At 47.3% G+C, this 16,966-nt stretch overlaps 1 protein-coding gene across 2 annotated transcripts in view; it reads left to right on the top strand.

Moving 5' to 3' along the window:
• Positions 1–15,772, top strand: part of GABRQ (gamma-aminobutyric acid type A receptor subunit theta) — a 74,494-nt gene extending 58,722 nt beyond the window's left edge. The window contains exons 5-9 of one of the 2 annotated variants that reach the window (XM_037408558.1): positions 5,465–5,547; positions 9,902–10,039; positions 11,629–11,781; positions 14,493–14,749; positions 15,240–15,772. In XM_037408558.1, the coding sequence (XP_037264455.1) occupies positions 5,465–5,547; positions 9,902–10,039; positions 11,629–11,781; positions 14,493–14,749; positions 15,240–15,617 (1,009 nt within the window). In that variant the 3' untranslated portion in view covers positions 15,618–15,772. The remainder of the gene's footprint in view (positions 1–5,464; positions 5,548–9,901; positions 10,040–11,628; positions 11,782–14,492; positions 14,750–15,239) is intronic. The other variant, XM_037408559.1, reaches the window with a different exon arrangement.
• The last annotated feature ends 1,194 nt before the right edge of the window (positions 15,773–16,966 follow it).

Raw genomic sequence — 16,966 nt, 5'->3', positions numbered from 1 at the left:
CTGGTATAGACAGTTATGACGCAGACAGTGCAGTAGTTTATTTTGTAAGGATAAGCTTAAGGGGAAAGGGACCCCACTTGTTTTAGGAACCTCTCAGAGGTAGTACACTGTTAGTTTTCCCCTCTCTCCCACCCAGTCCTCCTTAGAGAGTCTGGACCTGCTCTTTTCGAAATCAGATGATATTTTGGGAAAGTAATTTTTTGCACCTTACACTTAGATCTGGTGAATTTGGTTGTCCCAACACGCTGGAGGTGATCTAGAGGATGAATTGGTGGCCAAGGACCTTCAGAGCTGCAGTTTGGTAGAGGGAGATCTGACTGGGGCAGGAGCTGAAAGGACAGCTACCTTGGAGGCAGCCGGCAATGGGATAGGGAGGAGATGGAAAGAAGACCTTCAACTGTGGCAGGTTTTAATGGCAGGTTGGAGCTCTATGCTGCTCCTGTCTCTGGACATACATAATCATTCTAAATAACATAGAAGAAACCATTAATAAGTAAACAGTGATGAGGAAGATCAGAGAGGGAATGAAATGGCTGGTGGTGTTCATGTCAGAGAACTGAAATATTTGTGAAGAACTGATGGTTCGCATAAACTTCAGCATTCCCTTTTGAGCTGCAGCTGTGGTGGGACAGTCCTCTGCTGCCGCCAGGTTCAGCTTGCAGAGCAGGCAGCGGTGGAGGGACGGTGGGCTGAAGCTGCGCTACCCTTTCTGCGCCAGCATCTGCTTTGTCAATACAAGCTTCAAGTGAGCAGAGCTTTCCTCTTTGTAACAAATAAAGACCTAGCACTCACCCAGCGTGACTTAGAGCTTTGTGGCTGCTTTTCTAGAGACGGTCTCTACCTCACCTGCGCTTGAAGGGTGCTTTTCAGAGTGACGTATCCACACTACTTTGGCTTCTGCTTGAATCCACTGGGTGCTGGTAGAGAATAGGGATCTCTGTCAGTCAACAGCCTGCCAGAGCTGCTTGACACCTTATAAGTGCATGTCCCTTTTTTCCTTTTTTTTTTTTTTTTTTTTTTTTCTCTTGAGGTGTATTCAGCCCCAGATGAACTATGTCTGCCTGCCAGCTGTGCAGAAGAGTACCAGGGCAGTGAGGACTTGGCTGCTTGGTAGCACAACTGCCTACAGAGCTCAGGAGAAATGATTAGGGCAAGGGCACAAATGTCTTTTTTGTGGGGAAAGAGTTGTAAAGGTGGTGACATGTGAGGGGGCTGACCTGGAGGCCCACGGGATGGGCAGGGATTGAGGGGGAAAGGGGAGCCAGAGACGGAGGCTGGTGGTGGTGGCCGGACTTGGCAGCTGGAGGGAGTGGGACCGCTTCACTGAGTGCATCGTACAAAGCGCAGGCGAGCCTCTCCCCTCCGATGGGCAGTGTCTCTGTGAATTGCGGTCAAAGCAGATGAAATTTCACACCACACAAATTTTTGAATTTAAAAGGGGAGGGAGGTGGGTAGAGAAGTGGGAGAGGAGGAGGGGGAGGGAGAAGACGCAGCCTGGCTGGGTGCCAGTGTGCCTCTTGCTGATGCCACGGGGAAGGTGGCATCCTTCCCCAGCGTTCCCTCTGGCCCCCGCACTCCCTGCTCCCTTTCACTTCGGTTGCATCTCCTGGAGGCAGCATACTCTGTCTAGAGCTGTTTACAAGGCGATGGTTTGTTCTCTGTCTCCTCATCTCCTTTTTTACAGAGTGTGTATCCACTCCTCTGCTTTCTGTCTTTTATCTTCTCGTTCTTCTCCAGCTCTCCCTCACCAGCTGCTTTTACCCCTTGCTTCCCCCGATCCCTCTCCTCTGTTTCCTTACCTCAGTGGCCTCCTGTCTCTCATCCCCACTCCTGCCTCCCCCATCAGTGTTCATGTTACCATCACTCTTTGATCCTCTCTTTATTTTTCCACCTCTTACTTTCCTTCCATCTTTATTGCCTGTTAACCCTGTTGAGGCACTCAGGAGCTCCGTAGTGTCAATCCTCCACATGTCTCTCCATCCAGTCCTCCCCACGTTGTTTCTATGTGCCAAGCAAACACCTCTTCACACAACAGCTCAGAGTGTATCAAGGTAATACGTTTATACTCATCAAGGAATCAGATAGAGGTTGGTCCTGTGGCCTTCTGGACTAAAGATGGCACATGCTGTGACCCCACAAGGTCACTTGTGTGCCTGAGTTTTGCTCCCATTCCCCTTTAGCTGCAAAAGGTGGGTGCAGCCTCTCACCCCTTTATGAGTCCCACCTGCCCATGGCACACAGCTAGCAAAGGAGCTAGAGAAATCTCTTGTTGGTCCCTCTAGGAACAAGTGAATGTTGAGTCGGTCAGAGGCCACAGGTGAACATTTCACCAACAATGGCAGCTGTTGTGTTGCTGTGGTCACCCACAATCACTGTCAGGCAGGGTACGGCAAAGGGAAGTTGGTGTCCAGAGTGCTTTTTGAGACTTGAAGTCTAAAGAATTAAACATCTCTCCTTCCTTTCTGGGATACCACTTGCTTTATCCTAATTAGGGCTGATTTATCATGGTTTCGAAAACCTAAAGGGAGGATCTGAACTGAATCTGATGCCTCAGGCCCGCTGCCCCTTGCATCTGGTCACGCTGCAGGAGCCCCACATCCAGGTGGCCCTGGGGTGCTGGTGTCCCTGGGCTTGCCAGGCACACCTTACCGTGGGTATGGCACCGCAGCTGAAGTACTCCAGACAAGCAGGTGACTACAGCCTAGGACAGCTGTGCGTGGCTGTGCTACCTCCACAATGAAAACATAACAAAAACTTCTCCCTGTGTGGTCCCAATTCTCACCTCCCTGACAGTATTACATAGGCAAATCACCAGGATTTTGGGACCTGCAGCCAACTAGGGTATCTCCAGAGGATTCTGAACTCTACGGTGTGGATAGACTCACCCTTTAGTCAGAAGGAAAGAGAAATTATCTGGCTTTTGAGGACAGATGCCCTCGTAATCTTGGGGTTTTTTCTCCTTTCCGTCCTACCTGTCATAAGGTTCTCTTTTTTGAATCAATGGGACTAAATTCTGCCCTGATGTAAATCTTTGCTGATACAAAATTGGTGTGATCTTGCAAAAATCATTGGAGTGGCTCTGGATTTATGCTGGCTGTTAGTGTGAGCAGGATTTGGCGCATGGAGTGTGGTAGCCATAGCTCACTGTGTCGTGCTCTGCGTTTCCAACCAGCACTGCAGGCGATAAGCAAATCCTGTTGCGAGGTGAGATGGTCCCTCTCGAGCCAGAAAAGGTTTCCCCTGGATGTCCTTTGTGTCGTCAAGTTAGCCAGCCAGGCTGCAATTTTAGGATGGACATTGTGAAAAGGTTTTAGCCCACAGGGGCCCACAAATGGGGTGGAAAATTTTCATTTAATACATTTTTGCATCTCACACTTTAGGGAAAACAGGAAAACGCATTTGTAACTGCGATCTCCCACGAGTGCAGTATAATATATACAGTATATGCCGTGTGCGGCATAGGGGGATGAGTCATACCTGTGCATGACTCTTTGGTCTCGGTGCCTGGCCAGGATGGACTCTGCACCTGCCACTTTGGGCTTTCCTGGCAAAGTGCAGCTCCCCCCAGGTGTGCTTTGGATCTGCTCCTCCGCTGTGGTCTCCTGTGCCCAGCTACCCCGGTCCGGGAGGATTAGGGTGGGAGAGGCACTGCGTTTCCAGCAGCCCTCTGAGAGATGCCAAACTGGGAGGGTGCAAAAGCAATACATGCTTTTACAAAGCTGTGGTTATAGTTCGTAAGTGGCTCCTGTCCTATTATCCTTCTCCCCCTCGGAGCTTTCTCCTCCACCCCAACCACATTACAGATAAAAGGGTTAAGAGCTCACTTGGGCCCCCTGCTCAGAGAGAGGGCAGTTGCAATGTTGTATCTAGACCCAGTGAGGATATATATAAATTCCCTCCGTCTCTTTGGATCTATTTATAGCACGGCAGGCAGTGGCAAAGGCTCTCCTCAAGGCTTCATCTCCTACAAACAGACTTCACAGACAGCAGAGAGATAAATTTAGCACACGAGATTTCTTAAAGAGCCAGTAGCTCTGCGGGGCTGCTCGCCTGCCATGCTACAGCCCCCACCCTGATACCCCCACGGGGGCAGACCTCTCCTGTGGGTGCTTGCCTCCCCACCCCCCCCCACCCCCCCCCTTCTACCCCACCTTTCCAATTTTCTGTCCAGCTTCATCCATCCTTTTCCCTTTCCTGGTCTCTTTTCCTATAAGTTTTTTCTTTTTTTTCCCTTCTTTTTTGCTGGTTTGCCATCTCATCCTCTCTGCTTTCCTGCTTTTTTTTTTTTCCCCTCCCTTTTCTCTCTCCCAAGCCACAGGGCTCAGAAGATAAAGCTTTCTCGTTAACAGTTCACTGGTTATGCCCACATAGTAAAAAATGTGTAGCTTGATTAATGTCTTCCAGATGGTTAATTGAAAAAAAGGAGGGGGGGGGGGGGGGAAGCACCAATCTCTACCCCCCCCCCCACCTTCAGCACTCTGCACACATACATTGCACAGGACGAAAACTGCGTTGAAGGGTGAGGGGAGCGATATATTTGAGATGCAGGGGCAGCCTGTTAACTCCCGGGCAGCATTGCCAGGCTGGTGAGTTAGCTGTTGATTTGCTCTGTCCCTGCTTCATGCCCTCTTCCCTCATCTAATCCCATCACAGAGAGCGATGCTCCTCCATGTGCGACACGTAGCACACACAAACCCTGCTCACACCCTCACGTGAGCCCCACCATCAGCACTGTGCTGCTGTGCCCCCACGCCACGCGCTGACACCCCAAAGCAGCACAGACCTTCGTTCTCTCCCCGTATTTATTTCTCGTGGGGATGCGCGCCCCACAACATGTCTTCCGTGGATCTTGATCATGCAATGGGTTGTGCAGGAATGGCTCTTTACCAGAGCTGTGAATCTACAGGAGTGGAAGGGCGCCGTGTTAAAGTGGGTGTGATGGAGGGGGTGTGGGCGGGGGGCGGCAAGTTCAAGGTCACTGAGGCAGCTCGGGAAGAATAGGAAGTGATAATGTAGTCAGCTATTCTCCCTAGGTCATTGTTGGGCATTGTAATCAATACATCTTCTGTTTTACAGACACGTGTCAGCTGTCTCCCTCTTACAAACTAACATGCCTCTCCTCTCCGCCCCCCCCCCATGCCCATAGCTCTGCCTACTGCCGGTTTCTTTGTCTCTCACAGGAGAGACAGAGGAGGAACACAAATCCCTCCCCACCCAGTTAATAGAGATACTGCCTTGCTGACATGAGTCACGAAGGGTTTATGCCATGCAGTTGAGGGTGAGCTGCATCCAGGCCCCCACTCTGCACACCTCCCACCACGGATCTCCCTGGTTTCCAGGGAAACAGCGGCCCCAAATGCTGCCTGACTTTCACGTCTGCCTTTCATTTCTCCTTTTTTTTTTTTTTTTTTTTTTAGGTAAGAAAAAATGCACAACTGACTTTTTTTCTCCCTTCACCTTTCAGGATCACCACTACGGCTGCTTGCATGATGGACCTGCGGAGGTACCCCCTGGACCAGCAGAACTGCACGCTGGAGATCGAGAGCTGTGCGTATGCCTCGTGCCTACCCTCCACCATGCAGTGCCACCTGATGCCACCTGCCCCAGCCACTTCCCACTCATGGGATGCCTCCCAGGGGTGTTACAGGCCATCCCCTCCTGGAGGATGTCCCCTGGGGCAGGACCTGGCTTCCTCATCCAAACTTTACCCTGAGGGGAACTCGTGGCTAATATGCCCAGGAAAATGGAGCTCTAGCAGCAGGCTGGGCATTAAAATCACTTTCACCCTCGGAAGGGTGGTGGAAGCCTCCCTTAGCCCTAGGAAAGCCCTGGGAGCCTGCCCCGACTCGTGGCCGCCCCGCTCTGTGCAGGAGGTAGGACTCAAACCCTCCCACAGTCCCTTCCCATCTGGATCTTCCCTTGACTCCTATGGAAAGCCTCTTCTGACCATGCTAGCGGAGGAGGTCTGGCTCGCCCTCATAAAAATGCACTGCAGTATCCCTGCAGGAGCAGTCCAGAGCAGCAGATCAGTGGTGTTTATCACAGAATTGCTGTTTTCCAAAAAGAGGTCCCACAGCATCCACAGTGAGAAGGTGCCGTGCCGCCTTACCAGCCCTGCCTGCGCCTGGGAGCCTTCTTCCCATCCACCACTTGCTCGGGATGCGTGGCCGTTGGGTAATGGGATGTAAATCAGGTCCTGCTGCAGGCACTCATGACATGTCGGTTCTGGTACTCCTGAGCATTTTGAGAATAGTTTCTGGTGTAACCAAGAAAACAGAAGACAGAGAATTACCCACACAGTTCCTCGTGTAGTGATTTTGTTCTTAATGGGACATGTCGAGCCAATTTGTTAGTTAAAGCTATGTTTCCTTACAGTATTTCTAAGATCCATGCAGAGATGAAGAGAGTCAATTGTTTTCTTCTTCGGAGCTTTTATCTTTTACACACTTCCACTTTTGAAATCTGCAGGGCTCCATTTTGTTTGCTTCCAAGTCCACACAACTCTGGAATAACAGTCCTGTTATGGCTGGTTTAAAAAACAAACTATATTTTAAAAAAAATAAAAACAAAACAAAAAAAAACCCCAAAACAAACAACAAAGCAAACCACCAAAATCTGTGGTGCAGGGGTGCTGGGTTTGTAAAGCAGCAGCTTGGGGCACCTACCTGCAGGAGGAAAGCCAGTGCTGGCACTGCCTGTTGATCCCATCGCTCCATCCCTAAAGCATCTCTCACCATGTATGCCCCTGCCCAGCCGCGTGTCAGGATTCCACAAAAACCTGCTGAGGCAGGCTGCAAACAGGCTGTTAATCTGACATTTTAAGACATCGTATCAATACTTTATGATATTTCAGGTTGAAATGACTTGTCTTTGTGAACATTCTTTTACTTTTTAAAAGTAAAATGGAAATTTGATTTCCTTTTTAAAGCTAGAAATCAAAGCGAAGCATTTATTTTTAGACCGAACAACCTTTCCCTTTAGATTCACTTTTTAAAAATGGCTTCCTGAAAAACGGTTGATTTCATATTGCATAATGCCATAATAAAAAAAAATGCAAAAATTGGTACCCAATGCCAGCAGGTCATAGCGTAAATGGAATAGAGCTAGTTAACTGCAAAATCTCCTAAAATTAGTTACTGTAATTTGACATTTTCATTGCTGATCAGGAAGTAAATTTGAAGTCACTGCTGTTAAATTTGCGGATGATGAAGATAGCAGCCTGCGTGGCTTGCTCGCTGCACATTTGAATTCCTCCCAATCTGAATACATCCAGAATACGTTTGAACAGAGCTAAATGCGGAGGTCTGTGCCGGTGTGCGGGAGCGCGGGCCAGGCTGCCAGGCTCGTACCCATGCAGGTATTGACCAGGGGAAGCGACGAAGGGACAGCAGCCCTGAGCACCACGGCTGGAGGTTTTGTAGCAGGGCTCTGACAAAAAGGGCTGGAGTGAGCCTGGGTTATATAAACCAGGGGAGCTGTGAGTCAGAGCAGGGAATCGATTGGCCTCTGAATACGTTGCTGATGAGATGGGGAAAGGGACTCTGTCTATATTTGCTTTCCAAAATTTAGAGAGGAAGTTGAGAAATCAGAAGAGGTTGAGAAAAGAAGCTAAAAAGTGGTTCAAGGGCTAGAGCAGATGTTTTGCAGCGAGGAACCTCAATAGCTCAATCTGGTTTGTTTACTGCAAAGGAGGTGGAGAGGTGACTTGTTTACAGGCTGGGTGCACCTCTGCAGAGGGGGAGCACTGGGTAGAAAGGGCTCGGTATCCTCCTAGAAAAATTCAGAACAACCACCGGAGTCTGAAAGTCTGAGCCAAATGAATTCAGATGTAAAATTACACACAATGTTTTTTAACTGCAAGAGTGTTTGAGCTGCTGGAATCGTCCACTGGGAGGAGTGGGGGACTTGGCTGTTTCTTGCTGCTTTCCACACTTGGTCTCGGTGCTTTGGGAGAGATGCTACAGCCAGATGTGCTGCAGCCAGATGCAAATACCAGTTCTTGTGCACAAAGCTGGGGTACTCGAGGCAGTGTAATATCCTGTGACTCCCCAATGTCTGCAGCAGATGAGATGATAACCTGAAGGCCCTGATTCTTGATGGGCTTGTGGGTGTGGGTGCCTTACTGCCATGGGAGCAGGATCATGACATGGGGGGATAAGAAGCAGATCTAGCATGGCATTTGGAAGATTGTTATTATTTTTTAGCACCCATGAATAAGTGCAGAAATGACTGAGAGTGCAGGATGTGGGCTTGGAGACTACACTATCATCATTCCTGTTTGGGAAGAGACCTCAGGGTATCTCTAGTCCAGCCTGCAGCTCAAAGCAGGGTCAGCTATGAGATCAGATCAAGTTGCTCAGCTCTTTATCCACTCAGGACCTGCAGGCTGACACCATCCTCAACAGTTCAGCTCACGTCTGGGTTAACCCTTGGTCTCTAAGGCTAGGTAGAAGAATTTCTCTTCCATGGTGCATTCAATAGCTCTTCATTCCCCTGATCCCACTAATACAGTGAGGCTGGTTTTGGTGGCATCTCTCCCTGGTGGATGTTAGCCTTGCTGGGTATTGCTAGCCAACTGCCTTTCTGCTGTGAGGGCTTGTGGATAGGGCAGGCTGTTGTGCTGCAGTGCAGAAGGTGAATAAAAGGAGTCTGTGGGAACAGGTGAAGTTCATGCTTTAAAGGAAGCCTTGCACCACGCCACACCAAAGCCTGTACGTATCTTACTGCTTCTTTGGCCAGGCTGGGTGTGGCCTTGAGCCACCTGGTCTAGTGGCAGACGTCTTTCCCCATGGCAGAGGGGTTGGAACTAGATGATCTTCAAGGTTCCTTCCAAACAAACCCTTCTATGATTCTGTGATTTCTTGCACACAGAGGTGCTCCCATGCAGCTCTGCACTTTGCTTGGAATAAGAGGCCACCCCTTGTGCAGCAACAGCCACATTGTTTCAAAACCCAGCTTGTCACAAGCAGCATTAATTTTCAAGAGGAGGTGAATCTTTGCCCACAAAGGCAACAGGCATGGTTGTGAAGGTCACACCAATGGAAGGGGAGCCGCATGATTTTGTCCCCTGGGCTTCATTCCCCATAAGTCCAGAGCATCTGGGGACTCTTTCTCCTGGGATTGTGGCGTTAGGCTCCTCAGCACTTCCAGCCTGTGCAGCCCTCTCTGGCATGTATACTTTGGGGTTAAAGTAGGAGGCTGTATCGTTGGCTGAGTTAAAAAAACCCTTACCCTGAAACAAGGGATGAGTATTTGTTAGCAGCCTGACTCCCCTTTCTTTCTTCTCCCACTACCGCTCTTTTCAGCCAGCACTTGGTAAAAGCAGCCCCCAATCTCAGAGACTCCGTCTGCTTCCCGACTCCAAATTTTGACCAAGAGTACTTAGAAGAGGGAGGTGCTCTGATGTTTAAATTTCTTTTCAGCTGCTGTTGTAGGTCTTTTTCTCTCTGGGAATTTTTAAATACTTCGGTGCTCTGTTTACCTAGTCCCCACCAGGATGTATTGTGTGGTCTCCCCCTTCTGGTACAAGGAGGCAGTTTTTACAAAGCAAGACGCTGTGTTTGGTTCATTTGACAGAGGCTTCTGATGGTCAAGTCCCTGTCATGTCAGCCATGGAGATTATGTGGTGAAGTCAAGGCTTGATGGGCCACTTCTCACCTTTTCCTCCTGAATTCTAGCCAGAAGTGGGAGTTCTGACCAATTTTTTCCTCTTCTCCTGGGGTCTGTACTGTCAAGCTCAGCTGAAGAAGAAAAGTATGTCTGCAGAGAAGGGCTATGCTTGCTGTCTAATGGTGTGGGCTTTCCTCTGGATCCTCTTCCAAATCACATTAGTGAAAATGGGGGTGTCGTCTGCTCCTGCTTGTCAGCTTAATTCTCTCTCTGTGCTTCTTCATCTCTGCAGATGGTTACACGGTTGATGACATTGTCTTCTTCTGGCAAGGAAATGATTCTGCCGTCACGGGGATGGAGGTGCTAGAACTGCCCCAGTTCACCATTATCGAGCAGAGGCTGGTCAGCAGGGAAGTGGTCTTCACCACCGGTGAGTGTCTGCTGAAGGGAGGCCATGGAATGTGCAAACCCTCTGCTGACCAGTGTCAGTGTGGTTCTTCCTTTGATTGAGATGCTGGAGGCACTAACTTAGAATCTAGGCTTCAACTTGTTTTCATTTCTTTGTCAAAACACCAACTGAGCTCAAAGTAGAAGCTCTTTAGGAGGTTTTCAGCCCTTAACTTATTTTGATGTTGTTTGCAACTGGGTTTTGAAGCTAATGTAGGTGCAATAATAAACAGAAGAATATATTCGTTGAAATCCAAGTGGTCTATGAAATGATGCAAACCCATCTGTCCACAGCACTAAAAAGGTCTGGAGAGAATACCTTGGACAATTCAGATACTGCTAGCTGGAAAGTTGGAGGGGCTTGGATTTTGATTGCTGTCTTCACTTTGATCTGGCATGGAGTTCACTGCCAAAGCAGCATGCCACACACCTGTTAAATAGGACAATTTTTGAAACGCCGCGAAATCACAGCCTGAGTCTTTCAGCTGTGGTGGCAGATGGTGATGTTGTTCCAATAGTGCCTCGGGGGCATGCTGGGAGCAGGGTCCCATTGCAATGGTAATCTAGAGACCCACAACAAGAGGCAACATTCCTCCAAAAGAAGTTTGCAGTCTAAATAGGTAAGATCTTAAAAAAAAAAAACAAAAAAAAAAACCAACAAACAAACCAAAAAAACAAAACTGGTGAAATACGCGTTCAAGCTACGTAAATGGCACATAATGGTGAGAGAACATAACCTCCTTTTCCCCAGTCTACCTCCTTGATCATTAAAGACTATTGTTCTTTTGCTACTTTAGCTGCCAACCCATGATTACACCCATGTTTCAGGCTGCTGTGTTGCCTAAGGGACGGAGGTGGGAAGGAGGAATGACTTGGACTTTATTTCACAGCAATGTGAGAGGCTTTGTCCCTGTCAAAATGACCCTGCTCCCATGGAAGGACTGTAAAAAGTACTTATTGTCTATCACTATCCCCAATAGGTTTGCTAAAAGATTAGGAGGAAGTTGCAACAACTTGGGAAAAAAACCCCAACCCTACAGATTAACTAAGAGTATTCTATTTGCATATGAATTTGCCCAGTCTGACCATAATCTATTTTTAGAACAGCATGGGAAAAATACGATTCAGACCTTCATTGCTGTTTGGAGGAAAAGCTAGTACATGAAACATTGGAAAATCATCTCACTGCATCCAGATATAGGGTTAAAGTCTCCTGTGTAAGCCTGTATCAAATCAGCACTTACCATAATAGCAATTTCAGTACTGAACAGACATTCCCCCATGATGCTGGATATAATAATGTAACTTATGTAGAGTTTCCTTTCGTCTTAATATTCTGAGCCAACTGAGCAGACTCTGAAGAGCCCCCTTCCAAAAACCTGATGAATCTGCAAAAACCAAATGAAGGAAAAAAAAAAAAAAAAAGACAGATTTCTCATTATCCTTGCCTCTTGAGTTGCCTCTTGAGAACATTTTCCAAAATAAAATTTCAATTCCTAACCTAAGCTCTTACCATAAATACACCCTTAGCCTCCTCTTAAACAGCATCTCCCTTTCATATCTCATTGACAGGTTCGTACCTGCGCTTATCTTTGAGTTTCCGGATTAAGAGGAACATTGGTTACTTCATCCTGCAGACTTACATGCCATCTATTCTCATCACCATCTTGTCCTGGGTCTCCTTCTGGATCAATTATGATGCTTCTGCTGCACGAGTGGCACTAGGTAGGTACCTTTTCATCATATGTTGAAGAAGGCTTTTTTTTGAGAGAGATAAGCTAGGACCAGCTCTAAGAAAGAAAATACCTTTTTCTTTATGCTGTAGCAGTTAAGCAAGCCACGTAGGTCTGTCAAATTTGTCATCCCAAATGAAGGACATTTTTGCTGAGAACAAACTTCAAATTTTCAGCCAGAAGAACTACTTTCTTTTTATGTTTTTGTTCAGAAGTATCAGTATTTCCCAAGCTTGACTCTGTATTATTTGAATCAGTTAAAGTTCTGCCATAAATTTCTGTGGGTGCGTGTTTAAACTCTACAACAAAGGCATAAATGGTCACAGCTTCTCAGAGACGCCATGAGCTTGCCAGGTCCTTTGCTCTGGTTTGTATGTCTTTTCTGCAGAGGATAAATCTGGGCACCTCTTGGTCAACACATGTACCAAGACCTATTAGTTGGATAATAAATGCTGAGGGTGGCTGGCCAAAGAGTAGTAAGAATGATGAGTGGTGAATGGTTAAAAGATGAAAAAAGTAAAGGAATTGGCTTTACACATTCTCATATTTTAAGCCCCATACAGACACTTTTTGTAGCTGAAGGCCTTCATGACCAAGGCAAATATGGGACAGTAGTTGAAGTCAAAGTTCTTCTTAAGAACATGCTCCCCTAAATAGGAATGTTCTCCTACAAGAGGAAAAAAATGAGGTCTTTTAAGCAACAGAAGGGAAGTGGGGGTGGGTTGCAGATGAGGGTTTTGAAGAAGGAACAGGAGAAAGGGGTCATGGCTGGCATTTGAGAATGGGGCTGTGCAACATGATAGAAACTTCAGAGGAAACAGGAGAGCCAAGGGAAGAGAAGGATTTCATCTGCCAGGGGGAAAAGGCCCAGAGAGGCAATGGAGCGCAGGTGGAGGCTGGGTCTTACAGAAAAGGTTGGGGGCTTAAACTAGCTCTAGGAGAAGACAAAGTTTGAGAAGACTCAGAGGAGGGATGGTGTGTACAAAGATATAATATAGATCATCTGGCTGTGCTCGTGTGGAGAGGCTGGAGCAGGGAGACAGGGAGGGAACAAGAAGAATGTGGTAAATTGAAAAGGTAAGTTGCATTGACAAGGGTATAATAAGTGAGAGAAGGAAAAGAGACCATGGTAGACATTGCTGGCACAGTGAAAGTACAAGAAGAAGGCTGGACATGAGACACACAGCTGTTGAATTTCTGCTGACATCTGGATTCAAAGGAGAAGACAGAAGAAAAACATTGTAGATCAGAACTGGAACAGCTCTCTCTAAACTCTTCCTGACAGTTCTCTATATAACTTGTCCTTAAAAAGCTCCAGAGAAGGAGATTCCACAGCCTCCTCTGGGTACTCTAGGTACTCCAGATTTACCTGCTCGCACAGTTAAAAACCTCTTTGCCTCTCTCCTAAGTCTCCATTGTGATTTGTCTAGTTCTTAATGGAGATGTGGAGAACATTCTAGTCTCCCTTTATTTGCCCCAGATTTCTGGATATTTAGACTACTGTCTAAATATAGACAATATAATATATTGCATGTATATAAATATATCTCCTTTCTGTTTACTCTTCTGTGACCTGAAGACAATTAGTTCTTTAAATCCTTTATCAGGAATGACACTACAGACACAATGAGGGTGGAGGGCAAACAGGATGAGCAGGGGACCAGGATGCACAGAGAGGTTTGAAAGCCATCACTGTAGAGGCAGGGATGAAACCAGAAGAGCAAATTAAGGTCATGGAGACTAAGACAGCTGCCAGCAGAGAGAGAGGAGGGGAAAGGACACTAGAAAAGATCAGCAAGGTAGTAAGAAAAGCAGGACAGCTGAGCTAGGGAAGTGGGAAAAGAAGCCTAGGTTGACGAGGGAATGTTACTGCCTCCAAAAGAAGCATGAAGGCTGCCAGAGACAGATCTGAGGCCACTCTTGACAGTCTAGAGAAGGGAAGAGGCTGAGAAGAAAGAGGACTGAAGCTGTGAGAGTAAACATGGTGCACCAGGCTCTTGGAGATTGAGTAGATGGGGGAAAAAAGTGTTCAATAAGACCAAGAAATGTTTGCTTAAGATGCAGGAAATATGAGTAGGCCTAAAAAGGAGAGCATGAGAACCACGGGAGGAGTGTGTACAGGTGATAATTGAAGTAGTGAGTGGTAAAGCTGATGAGAGGAAGGTGGGAATTGATGGGGATGTAGACAGAAGCCTATGAGGCAGGCAAAAAAAAAAGAGACCACTATGAAAAGATAATCTCTTCACTCTTTCTCCTATTCATGGCATTGGAAAAACACAGCAGATTATAAATTCATGTCAAGGATACTGAGGCATTCAGTAGTGTGCAGGGTGTTCCTGAAGTGGAAAAAAGGGAGGAGAAGAGGTTGAGAGACTGAGAGCAAAACTGAATGTTTCCTACCCCACTGAGGGAAAGAAGGAGGAGCAGGGAGGACTTAAAGAACCAAGGTCTGGAGTATGTTGATCCCCATCATCCTAATGATACTCAGCTTTGACAACTTCTCCCACTGTTGGTGGCTGGTTTATTTCCTGCAGCAATTTGTACTGGGCAGCTGGGCTTAGAACAATGGTAGTTTTCTTCCCAGTTGCACTGCTGTCATCCCTCCTGAGGCTGTCCAACTGGGAGGAGGGATGGGGAAGCTGAGAGTGGCATTTCAGGAAGCCATCCCGCCATGGTAACAGAGCACCTACCCTCTCCTTACAGGGGTCACCACGGTACTTACGATGACTACCATCAACACCCATCTGCGGGAGACTCTCCCCAAGATCCCTTACGTCAAGGCTATTGATGTTTATCTCATGGGCTGCTTCGTCTTCGTGTTCCTGGCGCTCCTGGAGTATGCTTTTGTCAACTACATATTCTTCGGGCGAGGCCCCCGGCAGCAAAAGAAACAGAGTGAACGGATCAGCAAGGCCAACAATGAGCGCCACCGTTATGAGGAGAAGAGGGTGAGAGAGCAGGTTTGTCCCCTTCTTTCATTGTGGCAGGAGAATTCAGACTCTCCACTGTTCATTCAGTCCTGGGTGAGCTGTGGAGCAGCCTTTCTCCTCATCACAAGAGATGAACTCCAGTTCCCCTGTCTGGGGATTACTGGGAATTTTTTCTCCTTGATCATTTTGTCATCATCCTCAAGCCAGTCTCATCAGGACCATCCTCTTTCACAGGGCAGGTGTACCCAAAAGTACCCCTGTGGCTTTTGGTCCTGCTGTGTTGACAGAACCACACTACTCCGCTCAAAATTTGCTGCAAGCACATGCGGCTTGTCCTTCAACTCCAGCATCAGTGGACAACATTTTCAACCGCAGAAGTTCAGGTTCAGAGCGCACAAATGACCTAATCAGTGGTATTGTTACCCAGAAAACAGTTCAAAATCATCCCTGACGGTGTGGCCCTGTGTGCATTGTGCACAGGACATCCCTGCTACCTTTCTCTCTGTCTTCCCTGTTCTAGGTTGACCCTTATGGTAACATCCTCCTCAGCACTCTGGAGATGAACAACGAGCTGCTGGCCACAGACATGATGAGCAGCGTTGGCGACTCTCGAAACTCTGTCATGTCCTTTGAAGGCTCAGGAATCCAGTTCCGCAAGCAGCTGGCCTCTCGGGATGGATTTGGTCACCACCCGACCCTGGACCGCCATGTCCCACTGACCCACCATGCTGCGGCTCGCAACCGTGCCAACTGCCGTCTCCGCCGGCGGTCATCTAAGCTGAAGCTCAAAATCCCAGACCTGACAGACGTCAGCACCATTGACAAGTGGTCACGAATCATTTTTCCAATCACCTTTGGATTCTTCAACCTTGTTTACTGGTTGTACTATGTAAATTGATGCCTGCGGCCTCCAAGAGAGATAGGGACAGACACTCAGACAATGACAACACAGGAGTGTTGTGGTCTTTTGGGTTTGGGTTTTACTCTTTACTATCATTATCATTTATTCCTTTGGTTCATTAGATTTATTCTAAGCTTACTCTTCTCTTTTCAGCACATGTAGAACCACGGAGTGGGGGGGTGGGTAAGGGAGAGAAGGGTGTATGGGAAGGGGTTTGGTTTCAGGGAGGGATGTGTTTGTCTTGATTTTGGTTTCCTGCTGAAGGACTTAAACCATTGTAAAAAAAACCAAAAACAAAAACCACCAAAAACCAAAAAAAGAAAGAAAAAAATTACAGAAAAAAAGAAAAAAACTACTAAAAAAAACCCAAAAAAGAAAAAAAAATCAAAAAAAGCGGGGGAAGGAGATTTAAAGAAATTGAGTCAAAAACTGGTGGGGGCGATAGGTTATCTTTGGCTGTGCTCACTAATGCGCTATCTTCACTTCCATTTCACTACTGAATTTCATCTTTCTCCTCTCAGTATTATTACATTTTTTTAATCTTTCTTCTGTCACTGCCCTTAACCCCTTCATGTTGATTCTTTCATGGATTCATGAGGTGGTGGGGGTTCATTCTCATGCTACAAGATTTCTCTTTTCTTTTTCTCTCTCCCTCTCTCTTGCTTACAAGCCTAAAAGAATCTTTTAAACCAACAAATAAAACGAATATTTATTTTGGAAGAGCTGGGAAGGGGGGAGGACAAGGCAATTATTTGGGAGGGAAGGGGCAATGTGGGGTTATGGGAGGGGGGGAGGAGGGAGCATATCAAAAACAAAGGCACATTTGCAAGTTGCCTTTTTCCACCTTCAGGAGTTTGCAAGCTGTTTTTCCTGTATGAATGTGTGTGTGTGTGCGCGCACGGCGCATCTGTGTGCGTGTGAGCACATGTATGTAGGTACAGGTGTGTGTGTGCAAGCATGTTTTGTGGGGAGGGGAGCTGGGGAGGGGGGTTTTCTAATGTCTTTTGTAGAAGGAGAACACAGATGACATTTAACCGGCAGTGTTTTGAGGGGGAATAGCAGGGTTTTGTTTGCTCATTGCAACTGTGCGAGGCTGGAGGTCGGAGTCCTAGCTTGTATTAGAAAGGTGGAGCTGGAGAGGCAGATTGTGCAAATATCTACTTGCTGAGGAAATAGAGGGCTCTGGGGATCAGCAATGGGGCGGTGCTGCTGGCATCTGATCTCTAGTAGACAGCTGATTCAGTCCTGAAAGGATGGGTTGTTCGTAATCATCCCCACCCTGCATCTTTCTTACTGAGTTTGGGGAGAAAAGCATTTGCAGGACTCTGAAAGCTGAACCCTTCCCC

This window comes from Falco rusticolus, chromosome 14, assembly GCF_015220075.1.
Source record: "Falco rusticolus isolate bFalRus1 chromosome 14, bFalRus1.pri, whole genome shotgun sequence".
Taxonomy (NCBI): Eukaryota; Metazoa; Chordata; class Aves; order Falconiformes; family Falconidae; genus Falco; species Falco rusticolus.
Note: the sequence above shows the minus strand (reverse complement) of the source record. Positions and strands in the feature narration are given on the sequence as shown.